Genomic DNA, 20,639 nt, shown 5'->3' with positions numbered 1-20,639 from the left:
TCTTGTTATGTGATAATATAATGGAATCATATAAAAATTATAGATGAACTTTCTAAACTAATAGTTGAATATCAAATGTTTACTTTTATATGGATAATTTGGCAGTCTCATTAATAGTTAGTTAAGATTACGATGAGGGTTAATTTTTTTTTAGTAATACTGTATATATAAACTGTGAGTATCAACTTATACAAATAAACTATAATATCATTGCTTGATTGGGTGATCACCTGATCATATGACATATTGGATTTTTACTATATTACCTGTATTATTAGTCAAGATAATAACATAATGCATAATGTGATTATAAGATTTTTACAATTAACTTACACACATTCAACCTTTCATCACATGTGATATCAAATAAAGGTTGTCATTTTTATTAATTAAAAATACGATTAGAGATGGGCTATAAGGCATTACCTAACAATAGATTTTATAGATTTGGTTGTAAGACTTTTCAGTAATAAAAATTAAATTGGTTAAACATTTATTTGTTTTTTAAGGGGTAGTTGAAAGTTCGTTGATGGCGTTCATGATGTACGACGGAGTCATCATCGTGGGCTTAGTAACTTGACGGATGCTGCAGTTGTGGTATTTTAGTAATTTCGCTCTTTAATATAAATAAATATTATTTTATTGTCATTACTTTTAATTTGACCATACTCCCGCCTCAGTCAAAAATTGACTCACGTTCCCATACCATATGGATTATATCTAAGAGATAAATAAACAAAACGCGTACAAATTCAGAGTCTCTCCTTCAATGGACGCAACAATTTCCTTATCAAGAACGACCACGACACCGATCATTCGCTTCTCCGTTTCCAAAGCTTTCAGTCGCTTCTTCATCCAAGCCGTTCCGTCCACTCGACCTCTTCTCACGCGCCCGCTCTCTTCCCTTTCAACCAAAACGCCGCCCTTTGTCTCATCTTCAACTGCTCTTTCCCCGAACTTATGCGTAGTGCTTACGCAGCATAAGCGGCGGTATGTGCGGTGCCTGTCGAGCTCCGTGGAGTTGTTTGGAACCGGAGGCGGAAGTGGAAATGTTGGTGGCGGTGACGGCGGCGGAGGTGGAGGAGGAGGAGGAGGAGAATCAGAGGCTGGAGATTCAAAGTCGAAACTAGGTGGTGGAAGGGGTGAAGAGGTCTCCGCTGTGTCTTCTGATGTGATTATTCTTGATGTTGGAGTATGAACTCTGTTTTTCTCTCTTTACAAAACATGTACTTGATTTAATTCCGAGTAACATTGTGTACTTGATTTAATTCCGAGTACCATTGCTGGCAATGTAAGTTACCATTTTCGTCTTGTAACCTTGCAGGGAATGACATGCGGGGGATGTGCGGCGAGTGTCAAGAGAATACTAGAGAGTCAAGTAAGTTTTCCAATAATTTAATCTTTCTCAAATATAATATATACTGATTTTTTTTAATTGATTTTAGCTTGATTTGTTTGGTGAATAATAAAATTTAGAGTTTTGAAACTACATTGTTGGTATAAAATTAAGAATGCAAGACTCAAAACAGAATAAATTTTTTGCTTCAATTTTTTTTGTGTACCTCCACTTCGGTTAGCATTTTAAAATTTATGATGTTTTCAGCGTTTAGAGACTTTTTTGGTGTTATTCTTGGATAGGAGATGGTGAAAATGAGAATGCAATGAAGCATTTAATTGTCTTAATAATTTTTTCTATGATTAATAGATTAGATGACTTGTTAGAATAGAAAAAGTTTATTTGATGAGTGCTTGTTCGTACTACCAAAAAAAAGTGAGATAAATTTGTGCCCCATACTTAGGTCAAAAAGTTGAATTTGGCCTCTGCACCCTTCTTTTCCTATGTTCAAAATGAAATTGATTTTGAATGCTAGTCTTTTAGCTGGAAGTTTTACTTTTTGTGGTAATTGTTTATGTGGATTTGATTTTCTTGGAATTTTATGTTCTTCTAAGTTCTAAATTCTTAGTAGCATTGAGTTTGACAGATGTTAAAGTTTTCTAATATGAAAAATAAACTGATCGAACATATATGAAACTACCATGGCATTTTCATGCAGTCAAACATAATCCTTATTTTTCTTTATGTATTTATCATGGATAATTTCTTTTTTCCTGTTTTAAATTAATCACAATCATTATGCATCATTTTCATGTGCAGCCACAAGTGTCATCTGCTAGTGTCAATCTCACAACAGAGACTGCAATAGTATGGCCTGTATCTGAAGCCAAGGTTGTACCAAATTGGCAAAAAGAGTTAGGAGAGGCTCTTGCAAAACATTTAACCAGTTGTGGCTTTACGTCTAACCTTCGTGGTAAGAATGTTCATGGATTATCATTGCTGTTTTGTTGGTTGTGATTGGCATGTATCTTATCACTTTTTAAAAAAAGCTTAATGCTGGATTGAAAAGTCTTTTATTTTAAGCTTCAGTTAGTTTACAACTTCAGAGAGGTCATTGCCTGAAAGAAAGATTTTTTAGATATTGCATCCTGTACTTTTTTCTGTCTGTGTCACGTTTTCAAGGCTTAACTATTAGATTGTTTGGTGATGCTGCTATTTCATGATCCTTCTGACATGTTCATACATTATGCATTGAGATTGTAGTCCTACTATTATTCAAGGAGGCTGGGTTACTGGGATTATAACATAGTGTTGCTTACTAGTGACTCTTGCAGTCTTATAAATGGTAGGGGAATATATTGTGTGAATATCCAGACGCTTGTCTTTTTTTCTTGATTGCTGTGTTACAATTTTAGAGGTACCTCGCAACTTGCTCTTCTTGTCGTTTTTTAGCTGTGAAGTTGTGAGTCATTCGGCGTCCCTGGTGTAGGAGAACCTCTCAGTGGTGGAAATTTTTTGCTGCTGTTGCATTGTACATATGTAATCAGTATCATCTCCAGAAAGTCTACTTTCTTTAATGGTTTTCTAGCCTGCTGCCTTTCCTTTGAACTTTCTGGTGTGTACTGAATTTGCTGTGAAGATGATTAGTCTTGGATTTTTGTCTAAAAGAGTTGCATGCCATTTTGCCTCTGCTCACACTGAAAGTACAAGTATCACCAAGTTTTGGAAGTTAAAGTTGTATGGGCTTCCACGTTTCTATTTTCATAGGAGATGCCAAAAGTAATTGACAGGAAATGTTGCCACTTTTTCTTATGTGTGATCATCGACCTGTTATTTGCTGAGAGTTATGTAATAGATAAAAGAATTAATTTAGTTCTTAAAACTTGTGTATCTTTATCGAGTTGTTCTTTAGCACCTTTACTATGCGTCTGAGTCTCTGGCATAGTGCAGAGGTTTCCATGTGATTTATGTGAAGCTTGGTCGGTTAGTGGCAGGTCAGGAAGCTATTGAAGAAGATATGTCACCATAATAATGCGTGATACTTTGAGGAGAAAAAGTTAATTCTTTGTGGTATGTCCCTAATTTATGGGCCTTCAATTTCAGCAGATTCTTCTAAATGTCATTTCCACTTTTTGAGATGCAAAAGGATAAGCTCAAAGTCATTATTAATTTTACATTTCTCCCTCCAATAGGTGAGTCGGGGCTGCTACTGGTGGGGAATTGGTTGGACTGGAAATTCTGGTGCTGAGGAGCCCATTTGTTTTGTAGAATATATTCATATATAGTTTGATTAACAAGTTTACGATTATCAAGAAACTCATTTTTATTACGTTAATGGATACTTCCACTTTGTATTACAGTAACAACGTCAATTGGCATATATGTATGTGCCTCGACTCTTGGGGAGTTATTTTGTTCTTTCTATTATTTTTTGGAGTTTTGTTTGGCACTCATCTGAAAAGACCTTAAATAAGATTTTTGATTTCAAAAAATGTCATCTTTTCTTGTTTTTGCATGTGCAGTTCTTTGTACTTTCATTCTAAATGTGGTTAATTTAGTGAAGATCTCAAATGGATTTGAACCAAATTGAAGCTTTGTTTTTATTTTGTGTGGATCTAGAACAAACTCATATAGAATGCCAAATCTTCTTTCCTTTGGTAATTTTTTCACTTATTTTATTATTACTTGGTTGCTGGTTTTTGAAACAGTTTTCCTTTCTTCAACTGTAGTAAGGCCTGAAGAATCTAAGCCTGGATGAGATGTTATTGTAAATGAATTATTATTTTAATCTAAGTTGCCAATTCAATTATTTAAATGTGAAGTTCAGAATTCTCCATGTCATTGTAAGAAGAATTTCAGCTTGTCTAATTAAATTTATGTATTTATATTAATATATATTTTTAATTTAGTGGTGGATGTTGTGTCAAAAGTCCTTCATACTTAACATTGTGTGCTGAAAAATGTGAAACTTTAATATCTTCTTGAGTATTCTTTTGTACGTATACATGGAGGCTGACTATGCTGGCAGTCTGTTGATTCTTGAAGGGTAGCATTCCATGTATGTCCTCTTTGCAGAAAAAAAGTGGTTGCAGTTTTAGTTTTGACATTGAACTGGTCAATTGCAAATGTCTAATGGTGTGATCCCTGCCTATAAATTCCTTAGTTCTTTTTCTTGGTTTCAAAAGGATTTATTGAATAGATATGTTTTTACATGAATTCAAACCTTAAAATGGATATCCTGTCTGTAATTTTCATTGTAAGTGGGTTTAACTAGTGAGGAGGATGTTTGCAATATTTTCATCAATCTACACAGTTGCTTGACAGTTTATTTTCTTCTTCTGTGCAGATTCAGGGACTGATAATTTTTTCAGAGTATTTGAAAGAAAGATGAATGAGAAGCGTAGTCGCTTGAAAGAAAGTGGTAAACATCTTTCTTATGTTTTTTTTGTATGAAAGTTGGTGTATCATGCTGATGATACACACACTAAGAACATTTTTGTAGGTCGTGAGCTTGCTGTCTCCTGGGCTTTATGTGCTGTCTGCCTTGTTGGTCATTTCTCTCATATCTTAGGAGCTAATGCTCCCTGGATCCATGCTTTTCATTCCACAGGATTCCATCTATCCCTGTGTTTGTTTACATTGCTTGGTCCTGGGCGTAAACTTATTCTTGATGGTGTGAAAAGCCTCTTTAAGGGGGCTCCAAACATGAATACATTAGTTGGTCTTGGGGCTTTATCATCGTTTACTGTTAGTTCATTGGCTGCCTTAATTCCAAAATTGGTAAGTGATGGTTATGGTTCTTGTTCCATGGGTAAGGTATATTGTATGCAAATGCTTGAACAAATTGCTGTCTCTTGTGATAAGTTGGTTTTTGGATCTACATTATTTGGCACATTCTTGGTACTCTTCTAAATTTTTCCGATAATGTGAAGTTTGAACTTTGTGTTGCCAATGGGAAAGTCTGCTTTTTGTCACAATATTTTTTAGTGGTCAGTATTAGCTTTTGCATAAATGGTAATTGTGTGTTGGAAAGATTGAGACCGGAAGATATTCAAAACCTCATGCATGCTTATCATTGTAGTTCTACAGTTCTACTCACACGTGTATGAGAATCAAAAAACTCTTTTATTTTAATTTACCTTAGATCAAAAGCAATGAATGACTAAGGTATGATTACATTATTTAGTGATTCATTTAATACATATGGGAAGTTACACTACACCTATTTAGTATTGATTTTTAATAATGTTTATTTTTCTAAACCAATGACCAGTATGAAGTCTGAGTTTACTTTGTAACTCCCTGAACTTCTTCGTAGTGGCTCCGTTCCATGCCTTGTTTTCTCTGCTTTCCTCTTTTCTCCTTAGTACAAATATAAAATTGTTCAAATGATATAAATGTATATGTTATGTTATAATCCATTCGCTTGCAATATTTTAACCTATGAGGTTAATAAACATCTGATTATTATATCATATTTCAATTTTAGGCACCTGCTTGTGTTTCTTTTTTCAAATCATAACTTAGAATTTTGATGAATTATTATATAATTTTTTCACCCATCTTTTTAAATTGCATTGCTTCACATGGTAAAGTAGACATGTCTTGTGTGCTTCACTTGGCCATGTTACTTTTATTTCTTGAACTAATAAATAATTCTGCATGCATTGCTATGGATGCAAATAAGATGGCTATGAAAATGTTTTTGTCATTTGCTATGAATGCTATTTGTTCCTACATTCATTAAATGATACTTTCAAAATGTAAGTTACCATGTCATATCATATCTAAGGGTTATATATTGATGTGATGATTGTGTAACTTTATGGGGCTAGGAAGATCAATGTTGTGCATTAAATATCTTTTCAAGTAATTTTCTTAGTTTCTTATTATATATGTGTGGTTGATGAGAATGTAAGAATATAATGTAAGAGGGACTCAATTAAAATTAGATTGAAGATTTAAAGGAGCTAGTACTTCTCATTGAAAGTTCTTTTGGTAGGAAACTTTACCAAGGGGGATGGGGCTTTATATAGGAATTTTTGCCCCTCCCAAACCAATGAAACATTGCCAACCAAATACACTTTGCATAAAAGAAAACTTTATATGCCACCTTAAAACATGTATTTATGTGATATTTAATGCAAAGTATTAGTGTGAAAGGTTATAAGACTAATGTCCTGTAATTTATAGCAGAAACAGCTCAAAAAATCTTTCTAAAGTTGTTAAAGTGAAAATGAACTCCACAATTTTAGACTTGTTGCCAAAACATTGGATCACATGTGCTGAACTGCATCATCTAAAAGAATATAAAATGAAAAAAGAACAAAGGATAAGAGAAAGAAATATGTGCTCACTTCATTGTCCAAATTCTTGCATAGGTAATGCAAGTAGTCTTGCTGCACCTTCTAAAGGCATTAAAAAATGTCGTTAACTTTTTCTTTCATAATGCATTTGAAGCATGCTTGTGACATAGTTGTTTTCTATGTTTTTATAGTCTCAGTATCTAATTGTTTTGCTATTTTTATACAGTTAAATGTTTAATAGTTTAATGAGGCATACTGGGTTGCACTTGCATAAAGATTTATGACAACTTAGATCTTGTAATGGGGATTGATTTTCTTAACTGAAGTGTAGTGCTTCCCTTAATACTGTTTTCTTTCTGGTAATCATGTTTGTCTTTCATATTAATTTTTAATACAGAATGTGTATGTTGCATAAAAGAAATGTGGGCCTAAGATGGTGCATGTGATAAAATTGATTGGCATTGCATTCATGTTGGATGGATGTGGTGTATACAGGGTTGGAAGGCATTCTTTGAGGAACCAATTATGTTAATAGCATTTGTCTTGTTGGGAAGGAATCTTGAACAAAGAGCTAAGATTAAAGCCACCAGTGATATGACAGGACTCCTTAGTATGTTGCCTTCAAAAGCTCGTCTTCTGGTTGATGATGATGTAAAAGAGTTTGGATCCATTGTTGAAGTTCCTTGTAACACTCTACATGTTGGTGATCAAATTGTTGTACTTCCTGGGGTAAGTAAAATCAACTCTCTTCTTTACTCAATAAGATGCATGAGTATAATAGTAAATGGGAACTGAAGTATAAAGTTATATGAATAAGCAGCTATTGAGTTTCTACTTTTATATTTCCCTTTCCCATTTATTGTTTTGTAAAATATTGATGAGCTACTCTTTAATGGATCTGATCTTCTTTATAGATGTTCTATATGTGTTTGCTTAGTAAGGGAATAAGTTCATTCTCAACTTGCCATTTAAAAGTTAGGATATTGCTTTGAGAAGTTTAACATGAGAATATTGAAGTGTGGCATGATTTTCTAAAACACATCTTTTTTGCATCTTAGGATCGTGTTCCAGCAGATGGAATAGTCAGAGCTGGTAGAAGCATCATTGATGAGTCAAGTTTTACTGGGGAGCCATTGCCTGTGACTAAAGTTCCTGGGGTAATGATTTTTGCATACCTGTATCTGTTTTTCCCACTCAGACTGCATGTGGTATTGATGTTGCATAATTTCTTGGCCACCCTTCTCAGAAATGATCCTTCCTTTCTTTTCTGTTTGCAATTGGTCCATACTCCAGTAATTTTGGCTGCTTTTTCCTTTTTCAATCATACCTTCGTGAAATTTACTTCTTTGCTAGAGTCAAGTTGCCGCTGGAAGTATAAACCTTAATGGAACCCTTACGGTTGAAGTGAGGAGACCAGGTGGTGAGACTGCAATGGGAGATATTGTTCGTTTGGTGGAAGAAGCTCAGAGTCAGGAAGCTCCTGTACAGCGGTTGGCTGACAAGGTTCTTCTTTTTGCATCTTTTGTTTGGTTACATTGATTTTTTTTTTTTGTAATGGTTGGAAGGTGAATTAGTAAGATTATGATTTTTAGGTCATGGTATATGATGTGGAGGCATTCAGTAATCTTTGTGTATATCATTTTCTGCATTTGTAGTTAGCACTACTTTTGATGTGCTTTCACCTCTAGAATTGCATGCCACAAAGTTCTATATTCTAAATCAGGTTTTGAAGTTTGCAATATTGGTTTGAGTGGGAAAAGAGAAGCATTAATAACAAAAGGCTAAGTGTTAAGATGCTTTCTAAGACTGCCAATTAATTGATGTAAATGCATTCTAGTGTTCGTTAGATTAAAGACAAGCCCATTGCTGCAAAAATTAGGAAGGCAAAAGTTCTTCCCTGATCTTCCTGTGGTGTAATTCATTGAAAGTCTGATGATTTAAGGCGAAGTTTGAATCTTGACTTCTTAAATAGTACATCCTCTATCTTAATCACAATGGGAGCTTTATTTAGTGAAGTTTGATATTTAATCAGACTACTTTTGTAGTCCTTAAATGTCATTTTCCTTCTGTTCCCCTCTTCACTACAAGGTAGAAAATGAGGAGAAAATTAAGAGTATATAAGTTTTGTTGGGGTTAGTTATCTGTGAATTAGCATGGTAAAAGTATGATAGGTTTGAGAACAGCAAATTATTTGTGCTGTTGACATTTAATGGACTGCTGTTTGTGTTCTCATATGTTTTTGGTTTTCCCAGGTGTCTGGGCACTTCACTTATGGAGTAATGGCACTTTCAGCGGCAACATTTATGTTTTGGAACTTGTTTGGTGCACGCATTCTTCCGGCTGCTATTTATCATGGAAGTTCTGTTTCATTGGCCCTTCAACTCTCTTGTAGTGTTCTGGTATGATACTTTGGAAGTTTTGTCTCACCCTTTAACAATTTTTTAAATATAAAATTATCATATATAACAATCTATTACATATTCATATGAAAATAGGCTCCTTTAAGGCTTATTCATGGTTATGATTTTGAGCCAAATGATTTTTTTTTAATTTTCATTTTTTATTATAATAGTTGAACTCTTATTTCTTCATAATCTGTTCATATTAGATTGGTTCCTTCATTTGCTTTTTTATTTCTTTTTTATTCATTGTATGGGATAATTAGATGTGTTAGAGAGGGCTTAATATGATTTTTTAGGCCCTTCCCAATAAACTTAATCTTTTAGATGAAGTAGCTAATCTAATACGGTATGAGAGCTAAAATTTTAAATTTGAACTCTTATATATAGTTAAAGCCTTTAGGATAACTGTCTACTTAACATGGTATTAGAGAAGAAGGCCTTGAGTTCTGACGTCTACCTGTCATGTGCTGGGTATTCCATTTTTGTTTGATAGTTGGTATTGGATCTGTGCCATCTTTCTTTGGTCCTCACCATGTGTTTGGATTCTAAGCTACCTAAAAAATATTGGGAAGAATTTTATTGAATATTAATCAAAATTACAACAAAATAGTTAAACAACCCAGATGCTGTGCCTGGATGGAAACAAAGGCGCTTCACCTTCTGTAACAGAGCTCCTCTGTTTACAATGTTTAGACAAAAAATGGATAAATCTTCTCTACCAATCTCTCCCCTTATCCAAGCCCATCTTCTAATCTAATGATAACCTCTTCTTATTCCAGCCTATCTTCTAATCTAACTAGGTAAATCCCAACAAGTCCCTTAGTTACCCTTATTCACTACTTGCTTCCTAATTTGGTTATTCTAATCTAATTAGGTAGACCATGTAAATCCCTTAGTTACCCTTGTTCACTATTTGTTTCGAAATTTATATATTCAAGACTAAATTGGTAAATCTTTCTTATTAACTATTATTGGGGAACACCATATCACACATGAGGGGCTTGATAGATAATACTGAATATTATTGTTTGGGTCCCTTGCCTGTCAGCTTAAACTTTTCAGTGCAGTAGTTACTTAAAAATATGTTTTGACAGTTTTGCATTTGAGGGGGTTTTGAAGGTTGATTTGTCTCTTATTATTATTATTATTATTATTATTTTGATAAGAATAGAATTTTTGTAATAAGAAGGCTAAAAGAGACTGGTGTCAGAAAGGAATTCCAAGAGGTTACATCAGGAGATTGATATCTTCTCTACCTCAATTGTCTAAGATCCTTCTATGCCTTATTTGCCTAATCATTTATAAAGTCCCTGAAACTATTTGCTTCCATCAGAGTTTCTTTTCAGGGAAAAAAGTATAGTATTTATAAAAGAAATCAAAACTAATGTAACTGAACTAGTTGTCTACGAAGGGACTTTAGCTTTGTTGCCTCCACCAAAAGCACTCCTCCAAAAATCAAGGTTTGCTAGAGGCCGGAGTTTCCCAACAGAACTTTGCTGCTTGAAAAAGTTTAACCACAAGCTAATAGTAATATTACAATGGAACAATGGATGATCTGCACTTCTTTCATGTCTCTTGCGCCCACCACCAAACAAGTGACAAACACATTTGGTTTTCTTCCTAGAATGGTGTCAGATGCATTAATCTTACCTTGAACTAAGCCTAAGCAAAAACTTGAACCTTTCAAGGAAATTTACCTTTCCAGTTTTTAGGTGGAGAAGGTTTTCAGAAGGTCATCAATGAATCAAGTGAAGTAGGTACCCAACTCCGATTGGCTTCGTAGTCCGTTCTCAGCTATTCCACAAAGGAAAAAGACTTTGTACTTTTTGCTTATTGTGTTCTTGAATTCTCCATCTCTTCTATTCCATACAATACTGAACCCCTATTTTATAATGCAGGTAATTGCTTGTCCATGTGCCCTTGGCTTAGCCACGCCTACAGCTATGCTGGTAATCTCTTTGTAAATACTGCAATAATCAATTTCAGATTGGTAATATGGTCAAGCTATTTATTTCAAAATGCGTTATGGGTGATATTAGCTATTTTTCAGGTTGGAACCTCGTTAGGGGCTAAAAGAGGATTGCTTTTGCGTGGTGGAAATATTTTAGAGAAGTTTTCGATGGTGAACACTATTGTGCTTGACAAAACAGGGACTCTTACAATTGGGAGACCTGTAGTGACAAAGGTTGTTGCATCTGGCAGCCTGGAAAGTAATGATCCAATGTAAAGTGCTCAGAAGCTCTCTTTATTATGTCTGATTCCAGATGTCTAAAGTTATTTTGATGCTTTTTTACTCAGAATAAAAGTTCAAAGTAAATCTTACTTGAGTTTCTTATTAATATAAAAATAAATAAATTACTTTGAACAATTCCAAAATCTTAGTAAGAAATGTTGTTTAATATTCAGGTATAATCGAAAATTTTTTACATGAAATCTGGAAAAATGAAAAAAGCTGTTCCAGTTGCTTTTTTTTTTTTTTTTTGGGGTACATAGGAATCTAAAGATCTTAAACTATCTAATTGTAGGTGATGAAGAATCCATAGAAACTAATAATTGTTTTATGAAATTCTTGAAGTTAATTTGTTTTTCCTAGATGGATTAGGTTCTCTTTTAACTTATTTGAAGTAGAATATTATTGCTTATTTGAGTTTGATATAGATGCCTGTTTCTAAAGTTTTTGGGCCCTATAGATGGGGCCTTATTCTTGTTATGAAACAAAATTTGTTTGTTTATTAATAATGAAACATATTTATTGAAAAATAAAATATATTTCACATTTCTCATTACTTCTGCAAATTTTCTCTGATAGATACAAAAGAGCATAAACTGTATTGAAGACTAGTGATTTAGAACAAATAGCAGAATAGATACTCAGAGCTTCTGTACAGTAGATTACAAATTTGGGCCATTTTTTGGGTTTTAGGACATCTTGTCCTTATTTCTATGGTCAATTTTTGCCACTGTAGATAGGTCTTTATTCTTGTATCAATAAATCTATTTCATGTTTTCATAGAATAAAGAAAACTGAACTTCTGACAAATCTCTCTAATAGATACAGAAGAGCATAAGTCGGATAGAAGAACAGAGGTTAGAACAGAAGTTTGAGAGAGTAGGGCTAGAAGGTGAAAGCAGTAAGAAGAGCAAGTAGAAATTAGAGAGACAATTTAGCCATCATTTGATTTCTTTCATTAGTCTGCATTGCAACAAAACAAGAATTTTACTTTTAATTAATCATTAGAATACTACTTAAACTGGGAGACCTTAAAATTGGGAGAAATTAACGTTATTCTTTTCCAATGATTCACTGAGGACATGTTTGGTAAGAGGGATTAGACTTAGAATGGAATTATAATCCAAAGTTGGAAATTTCTACTTTGTCCCATCTACTTGATAAAAAGACCTCATGATCTCACTTCTTTATCTACATTATTTTTTTTCTCCTTTATGATGTTGTGTAGGATAGATTTATATTCCAATCCCATCTAAACCCAATCTAATCTAATCCACCTTCCAAACAGTAATCAAAGTGTTAACTAAAATTAAAATTTAAGGTATAGGAGTTCAATTTGGGAAATCCTTTCGGTCTTCTAATTAATTTGGAAGACTACCCTTTCTTCATTTTTTCAAGAAGTAGATAGTTTATATTTTTTATTAAGGTTGTGTTTTTTGTTGTTGTTTTCAGTTAAGTTACAAACTTCTTGTGGACTGATTTTCTGAGTTACTTTGTATAGCTATTTTCTTTTCTGAAATAAAATTTCCTTTCATATGAGGGGAAGAAAAAAGAATCTTCTGCATAACTTACATGTAGTGCCAAAGACAACTAAAGCAATATCTTAGAAGATGAGAATATACATTTGAATTTAGATTGTGAACAAACATTTGAAACAACTTCATGTTATTAAATACTATGTAACATTAAGCTGATGTTGTACTGCGTGCTTTGATACAGGAAATATTCTAGTCATACTTGGTCAGACATTGAGGTTTTGAAGTTAGCTGCTGGTGTTGAAGTAAACACAGTTCACCCTATTGGTAAAGCAATTGTTGAAGCTGCTAAGGCTGCTCACTGTCAAATTGTAAATGTAAGTTCTTTCCTAACTTCTTCAATTTTCCTATGTATCATATGCTATCAATTACTGTGTAACTCTTAAATATTAACATAAAAAATAAGTCCTGACAAGATTACTCAACAGAAAATTTAAATTGACACAAACTTTAAGAATCCTATTGCCTCAAATGTCTAGATCTTTGTAATCATAGGACATTAGTTTATCCATCCTGGCTTCACAGTTTCCTGCAATTTTTAGTAGAAACACAAATCCAATGTAGTGATATTAAGTTATTTCAAAGAGAAGTAGTTTGAGGCTCATGGCTAGCTTTAACTTTCTTTGCTATTGTAAGGATGAAAGCTGTAGAACAGTCAACAATCTAGAGCTTTTGTGTGATAAAGTGTATGCTTTAATTTTGTTAACTTAAAGAATGTGAATACGCCAACATGAGAAATTTGTTTGTGCTACTTGTGGCCTGCCTTGCAACTTCTTTGAACAATAAGAACTAAATGGTTATTTATTCTAAAGTAACTTAATGTTGGGTTTCATTTGAGTGAAGTCCACAAACTGATTAGGAATAGCATGATGATATACATATTTGAAGATTAGGGTGGGTCTCATTTCCTAAACCAAGCAGGGTTATTTCTTGTTAAATCTAAAAAAGTTGTGTTTTTATTATGTCATTTCAAGGATGTTAGGCCATGGAGCAACATTGTTCAAACTACATTTACAGTTGTTGAAGTTAACAAGACAAATTAATGATGGTGAAAATTGGTTTCTATAGTTGTTAACAAGATCAAATCAAGAGTGAAGCTTTTCGATCTTCGTGGGATTTTGTACTTGGTAATAAGTTTATACATACACAAAGTTGTCTTGTTTTAAATTTCTTTTCAATCTTTATTGATTTTGCAATATGATAAAGGTTCAATGTCATAAGCAAGGAAGTGTAACCTATTTTAGATTCTTGGAAAGCATGCAAGCAATGCACTAGCCTGTGATGAAGTGGAAATGAGAAAAGGATTAAAGAAAAGCTAACACATAGCTTTCGTAGGGATGGCAAATCCACCACAAGAAATTTCAAGGGGAACTAAAAACATTTATTGATAAACCATGAATAACTTATTACATAACACCCTTTTTTGATATTGCTATTAATACTAGAGTAATGTAAATAAAATTCCTAATTAAAATAAAATCCCAAACTAGCAAGTAAAACTAACAAGAAAGTAATAGGAAAACCAAACCTAACAAAATCAAGTTTCTGCAAACATTGAAATCTTATCAAAATAAGAATATAATTGTGATTCGAAATAAGAAAACTAAGATAACTCAAACTTGTCCTACATCAACACATGTAACTTATTTTATTTTCAAGGAAAGCATGTAGGCGCTGCACTAATTCATGGAGATGTCATGGAGTTAATTTTGAAAGAAAAGAGAGACCAAAGCCAACCCTAATTTATTGGTGGATTCCAATTTCTCTATTAACTGAAAAATAATTTTTTTTTTTGTAACCAAAGAACCCTGCTTGGATTGGTTGGACGGGTAAACCTTGGAATACAGTGACCAAACCCATAACTACTACACCACATAATTCAAGATTTCACAAATGTGATAAATGTTTTTGAAAGTTCTAGTGCTCCACCAGTTTAACTAACTCGTGGGATCAATTGTAAAATAATTTTTCCTAAATCCATTTGCTAATAAATGGATTTATGCACTAATATTCAATGAAACAAGCTCATGCAACTGTCATTTAATCCATATTTTCTTAATGATCTCCATCTTGTCTAACATGAGAGATGGCTCTAACATAGATGTTGGCTTAAAAAATAGATCTCATGTTACTCTTCATATTTGCTTGACAAATTTCACTTTAAATGGTGGAGATATGTATGAGCAGTACCCCCTCTTGGCTATCCACTATTTCTAGATGATTATGATTGATTATGTTTAAGTAACATCTAGATAAAATCTAAGCAAAGAAACACAATTATATGGTTTGCAGTAAAGTGCTTTGGACTTACTTGCAATTGCCTCTTTAAAAGTAAACTTACCAGTAAATTTCATGGGACCAAATCTGATGAAGTGGAGAATAGTGCATTGCACATATGTCCTATACAAGAACTCAGTTTGCAAATAGTGGACATAAAATAACTCTGTGCAGTCAATCATATTTTAGATTGTCTTTTCCTCACCACATGGTGCTAAGATTTGCTGGAACTAGGTCTTATTTGTTATTGTCTTTTAGGGTCTTCCCTTTATACTAACCTTCCGTTCTATGAGGGTCTGCTGGTGTTAAATTAAAACCTTGATGGAACTGTAATTAGGCTTGGGAATTGCACTGCCATGTGTGATCACCAGAGATGAATATTGAAGATATATAAGATATATGTAAGTGCTACATTTTGAGAAACCAACAAAAATGAGAACTGTTTTCGTCTTGATCCCTTTTGTCACTGTTATTTTGATTGGTTCTATAATAAACTTTAATGGCAATGTTGACATGCATTCTTTTGGATGGCCCTGTAAAAAGTTTTTTTATTTTACAGGTGGTAGATGGAACATTTTTAGAAGAACCTGGGTCAGGCACTGTAGCTGTTGTTGATAACAGAAAGGTGTCTGTTGGGACAAGAGACTGGGTTTGCAGGTGTTGTAGTCATGGGTTTCTTCTTTTCAGTTAATTATTTTCTAGTTTTGGTGAATTCCAATCATTCTGTTGCATAAGGAGAAAAATATTCTGTTCTAGTATTTCTTCTAGCGTGAATCCTACATTTTAAAATCATCATCCATACCTCAGCACTCATTTGCTGTTTGATCGTGTTCTTCATTTAATGTGATAAAAATCTTGTTTTCATCCTGAAATTTTTCCTGTAGTTTTATGTTTGAAATTCTGGATTGTTATTAAAAAGCAAACATATCTGCCAGCTCCAATTTTAGGTTATTTGACAAGATTCTTTTGTTAGGAGATGAATGCATTGAGTCAAATGTACTGATTTTTTTTAAAGCTATATTTTTAGCTCCGCTGTATGCTATTTCAATTTTGGTGAAATCATCCTGCTTGTTCAATATTAGGCATTCCATGGGGAAGCCAACTCTGTTGTTGCCTATCTCCTGATTTCATGAGTTTGAATCCAATTGACTCAGTTACTAGATTGGCAATGGAACTGCTGATTATACTGGTCAATGCTTACAAAAGGAACATAGATGTGTATGATGGGATAATTATAGCGGCATTTTATACATGTTTTAAGTGTAATCTAGTTTTCTTGGAATAAAATCAGCCATGACTACTCATTATTGTACTTAAATAAAACTGAATGTGTCAAGCTTCTAGTTTAAAGATTTGCCCATGTCATTTATAACATCAGTTAATGGGTGAATCTTTTCTTTGTGCAGGCATGGAGTTGATGTAAGCGCACTTCAAGAAGTGGACATGGAGGAACTGAAGAATCAATCAATTGTATACGTTGGAGTTGATAATTCCCTTGCTGGTCGCATTTATGTTGAGGATCAGATAAGGGAGGATGCAGAATATGTTGTTGAATCTTTGTCTAGGCAAGGAATTGGTGTATACATGCTGTCTGGAGACAAGGAAAATGCTACTGAGTATGTTGCATCTCTTGTTGGCATTCCAAAACAGAGGGTAAGATGTGATCATTTAGTGATTCAAGACCTTAGTTCCAGGGGATGAAATAGATCATAAACCTATTTATGTTCAGTTGGAGTTTAGTTGATTTCATAGAAAAACTTGGGAAGACATTTGTTAGATATTAAACATTAATTGTTCACTTATGATCAACAAAGTGCTAGTAGATAGGTTTTTAGTGATAGATTTCTAGACCTATTTATATCTACCAATTGACCATAATACTTCCCAAAAATCGAAATTTTTTATCGATGGAGGAAGAATATCACTATTTTTGTTCAATAAAATGTCAAAGTGGATGATTGACTCATTTCATACTAGAAATAATCGCAAGAAATTTTTTGATAACACTTCCCTATTTCTCAATGATATCCCGCAATCAAGACAATTGGCTGATTCCTGTAAAACCATTTCATTGAAGATCATTGACATCTTTTTATAAAGCAAAAGTTCCAGTAAAACCATTTCATAGAAGATCACTGACATCTTTTTATAAAGCAAAAGTTTTAGAGTTTGATCACTAACTGCATCCATTTGGTATTCATCACAAGTTACAATTGGAGACAAGTTGATGTTTTGCACTAGGCTGGTGACAAAAATTAAATCTTTTGTGAAACCCTCTGAGACAATTTGGTTATTATTATGAACTGCAAATGCTTTTTCCTTTGGTACTGTTGTTGTGATAATTGTGGCCATTGACTGATAGGGATTGAAGCTTATGAATCAACTTAAAACATGTGGGTGGGATCCATGGTCAGAGAAATTAAAAAGAGAGAAAAACATTTTGAACATCAAAACCTTGCAACTAAAAGTAAAACTGAGCTCTGAAAACTGCAGGTGCAGTCTGGAGCTAAACCTGCTGAGAAGAAGAGGTTCATAAATGAACTTCAAAAGGATCAAAACATTGTAGCCATGGTTGGTGATGGAATCAATGATGCTGCGGCTTTAGCTTCATCACATATTGGAGTCGCCATGGGTGGGGGTGTTGGAGCTGCTAGCGAAGTGTCTTCTGTTGTATTGATGGGAAACAAACTATCTCAGGTATTTCTGAAGTTGGATTATTGAAACTTAATTTTTGAATTGAAATCCAATTGCCAAGCTTGTCTCTCATGGTATACATCTGTCTTAGCTATTCAACTTGCTTCCACATATTCATTCCTTGACTTGAATTCTTCAACTATAATGCTGAGGCATTATATAAATACGGAGTTAGAGTAGAGAGAGATTTTATAATGTTATGGAGATTTTTTCGAATGTTTTTGCAGTTGAGTTAGGGGATGATAAAATCATTTCTTTGGGAGGATTTGATGGAGTGAGGTTGGAATTATTTTTATTTTATTAAAACTTATGATTTGTTTTGAATTGAAGAAAGTAAGAGAGTCAGTTCTGTGTATGTGAGACTTAATGTTGGGTTCCAAATTTTAGTTGAGCAGTAGAAGATTTTTGTTGGATATGTTGAAATATATTTTAGTTTTAGTTATTTTTTAAATTTTTGTTTGGCACATGTTGCCTATGAGCAGATATTGTGCTGTTTTTTTTTTTTTTTTTTTGTTTTGAGCCTAGCAACATGTCTTTTTTTTTTTTTTTTTGGAAGAGAGATTGGACCACGCCTTCTAAGTTTGGACAGTAGCTTTATCTTGCATCTACGGTTAATGGTGTTATATGTATATTGCACAATGGAGAAACTTTTAATATTAATGTCCGTAATTAGATAAACTCTTATATTTAGTTCAGGGTGGATAATATTCCTATTTTTGAGCTTCATTTCGCGAGTGATTCTTGTTGATTCAAAGCTTTTACTTTGGAAATTGATATAATTTTGCCTCTAAGCAGTTGCTTGATGCTTTGGAGCTGAGCAGGCTAACCATGAAGACTGTGAAGCAAAATTTATGGTGGGCCTTTGCATATAACATTGTAAGTTTTTATCTGATTAGACCAGTCTAACTATGCATTTCATTAATTAAAGCCAATGGAAATGACTGAATTTGATGCATTAATTTGTTTTTTCTTCAATCTTGAGAGAAAACGGAACTGGTGCTTTCAATTAGGAGTCCCCTGAAGATCCATTTTTCATCCATGACTGGATCACTTCATTAAAAATGTCTATACCTGTCCAAAAACAAACAATAAAACTATGCGCATCCAGTTTTGAGTACTAAAATGAGTATATAAATGAGGTGTTATTATGTGATTGGATGATTTTGAATTAAAGATAAAGTAACATTTAATCACATAATAACACATATTTGGATACGCAATGGAGTATCATTGCTTAAAAAAAAGAAAAAGGAAGGAAAAAGGAATGTCTAAACTTTCTTCTCTCTGCGTTTGGTCCCCCTTATTATCAAGTCCATGATAAAACACCTTGCATGTTTTCATTATTATAGTTCACTTTTCGCGTACTTTTTCCTTTTGTTCTGTTTTACTCCTCTGCTGGAATTGCCCCTCTTCAGCCGTATTTCAATTTACGATTTTTTTACTTTTGAATAGGTTGGAATTCCGATTGCCGCGGGAATTTTACTTCCAGTAACTGGGACTATACTGACTCCATCAATTGCTGGAGCCCTTATGGGTTTGAGTTCTATCGGGGTGATGGCAAATTCACTGCTTTTGAGATTCAGATTCTCCTCAAAACATAAACAAATCTCTGGAGCCTCTCCTCTCACCAAAATAAGCGTGGATTATGATCAACTCTTGGACTCAAAAGAGAAAATGCAGTACCCTGTTTCTGATGATAAATGGAGACAAACACGATAATCACTCGAGAAATAACATCAACCATCCGTGGGCAGATAGAAAGTGATAATATTCTAATCTGAGTTTCATTTGCAATACTTGAAGAGGATGAGTAGCATTTCATACGAAAAGAGGTCCAAGTTTTGCAGTTTCCTCTTAGTATAGGAATAAAATGGATGTACTCAAATTTCATTTTTGGTGGATAGCTCACCTTCCATTGTTACAAATTTTTCCTGAGTTTTCAGTGTCTTCCAGAAAGGCATTCCATTTTATTTTTTTTCCCTAACATGGTGGAACCTTATTCACTGAATAAAATTGAAATGTTAGGATTTGATTTAGTCTCAGACAGACAGGCTTACAATGTTCAATCTACTTGGGAAACTGTGTTCCCTTCAAAATATAAATAATAACAATTCAATCACAATTTAAATTGTTAAAACAAATAGTCTATGAATAAAAATAGTGTTTGTTTAGACTGTTAACTGTTTGAATGCACCATATTACTCCTGTTAAAAATATCAACTCGATTTGTCTAGTCTTTTATGGTCACTTCAATTTTGATCTGGTTGCAATATAACATACATAATCAGGAAAGGTCTAAAGGACATCTTATATTCTTCTTTTATGTAATTCTTATATAAATTTCTGCTATTAGAAAGTCATCCATCAAAATTTTTTATTTTCATAGTGTTATTATATATGAGTAATGCTATATCTATAAACAATATGTATAAACAATCACATATATAATTAAAATAGTTTTAAATTAAAAATAAAATAATATTTACTTATATAATAATATTTTATTGTTTGTATAAATAATTTTATTGATTTTATATATATATATATATATATTCAATAATTTATTTGCTTAGATTGAATTTGTTCAGGAATATGAGTATCAATATAACTATATATACAAACGATATGCATAATTTTATATACAAACAATAACATATCATTATATAATTAAATTTTATTCTATCTCTAATTTAAAACCATCCAAGATGTGTCATTATTTATATATTAAATTGTACATAGTATTTATGCACATAACACTACTCATATAAATATCAATAAAATTATATACACATATTTTAAGTACACAAAATAGACACAATAATTGATTTTAAATTAACGGTAAAATAACACTTAATCAAA

At 33.1% G+C, this 20,639-nt stretch overlaps 1 protein-coding gene across 1 annotated transcript; it reads left to right on the top strand.

The window, feature by feature from the left end:
* Positions 1-660: 660 nt before the first annotated feature.
* Positions 661-19,903, top strand: LOC123214429 (copper-transporting ATPase PAA1, chloroplastic). The gene is made up of 17 exons (XM_044634186.1): positions 661-1,192; positions 1,325-1,378; positions 2,156-2,309; positions 4,683-4,757; positions 4,839-5,116; positions 7,138-7,371; positions 7,701-7,799; positions 7,996-8,145; positions 8,895-9,041; positions 10,943-10,993; positions 11,095-11,267; positions 12,994-13,126; positions 15,646-15,743; positions 16,493-16,739; positions 17,580-17,783; positions 18,576-18,656; positions 19,233-19,903. The coding sequence occupies exons 1-17, from the start codon at positions 770-772 to the stop codon at positions 19,497-19,499; spliced, it is 2,868 nt and encodes a 955-aa protein (XP_044490121.1). The 5' UTR covers positions 661-769; the 3' UTR covers positions 19,500-19,903.
* The last annotated feature ends 736 nt before the right edge of the window (positions 19,904-20,639 follow it).

Source organism: Mangifera indica, chromosome 4 (genome assembly GCF_011075055.1).
Source record: "Mangifera indica cultivar Alphonso chromosome 4, CATAS_Mindica_2.1, whole genome shotgun sequence".
NCBI lineage: Eukaryota > Viridiplantae > Streptophyta > Magnoliopsida > Sapindales > Anacardiaceae > Mangifera > Mangifera indica.
Note: the sequence above shows the minus strand (reverse complement) of the source record. Positions and strands in the feature narration are given on the sequence as shown.

Excerpts from the sequence above, each read along its gene's own strand:
- LOC123214429 (XM_044634186.1), top strand. The coding sequence starts at position 770 with ATGGACGCAACAATTTCCTTATCAAGAACGACCACGACACCGATCATT. Across the intron at positions 7,800-7,995 it reads CTGTGACTAAAGTTCCTGGG|AGTCAAGTTGCCGCTGGAAG; the intron begins GTAATGATTTTT and ends CTTCTTTGCTAG. Across the intron at positions 10,994-11,094 it reads CCACGCCTACAGCTATGCTG|GTTGGAACCTCGTTAGGGGC; the intron begins GTAATCTCTTTG and ends GCTATTTTTCAG.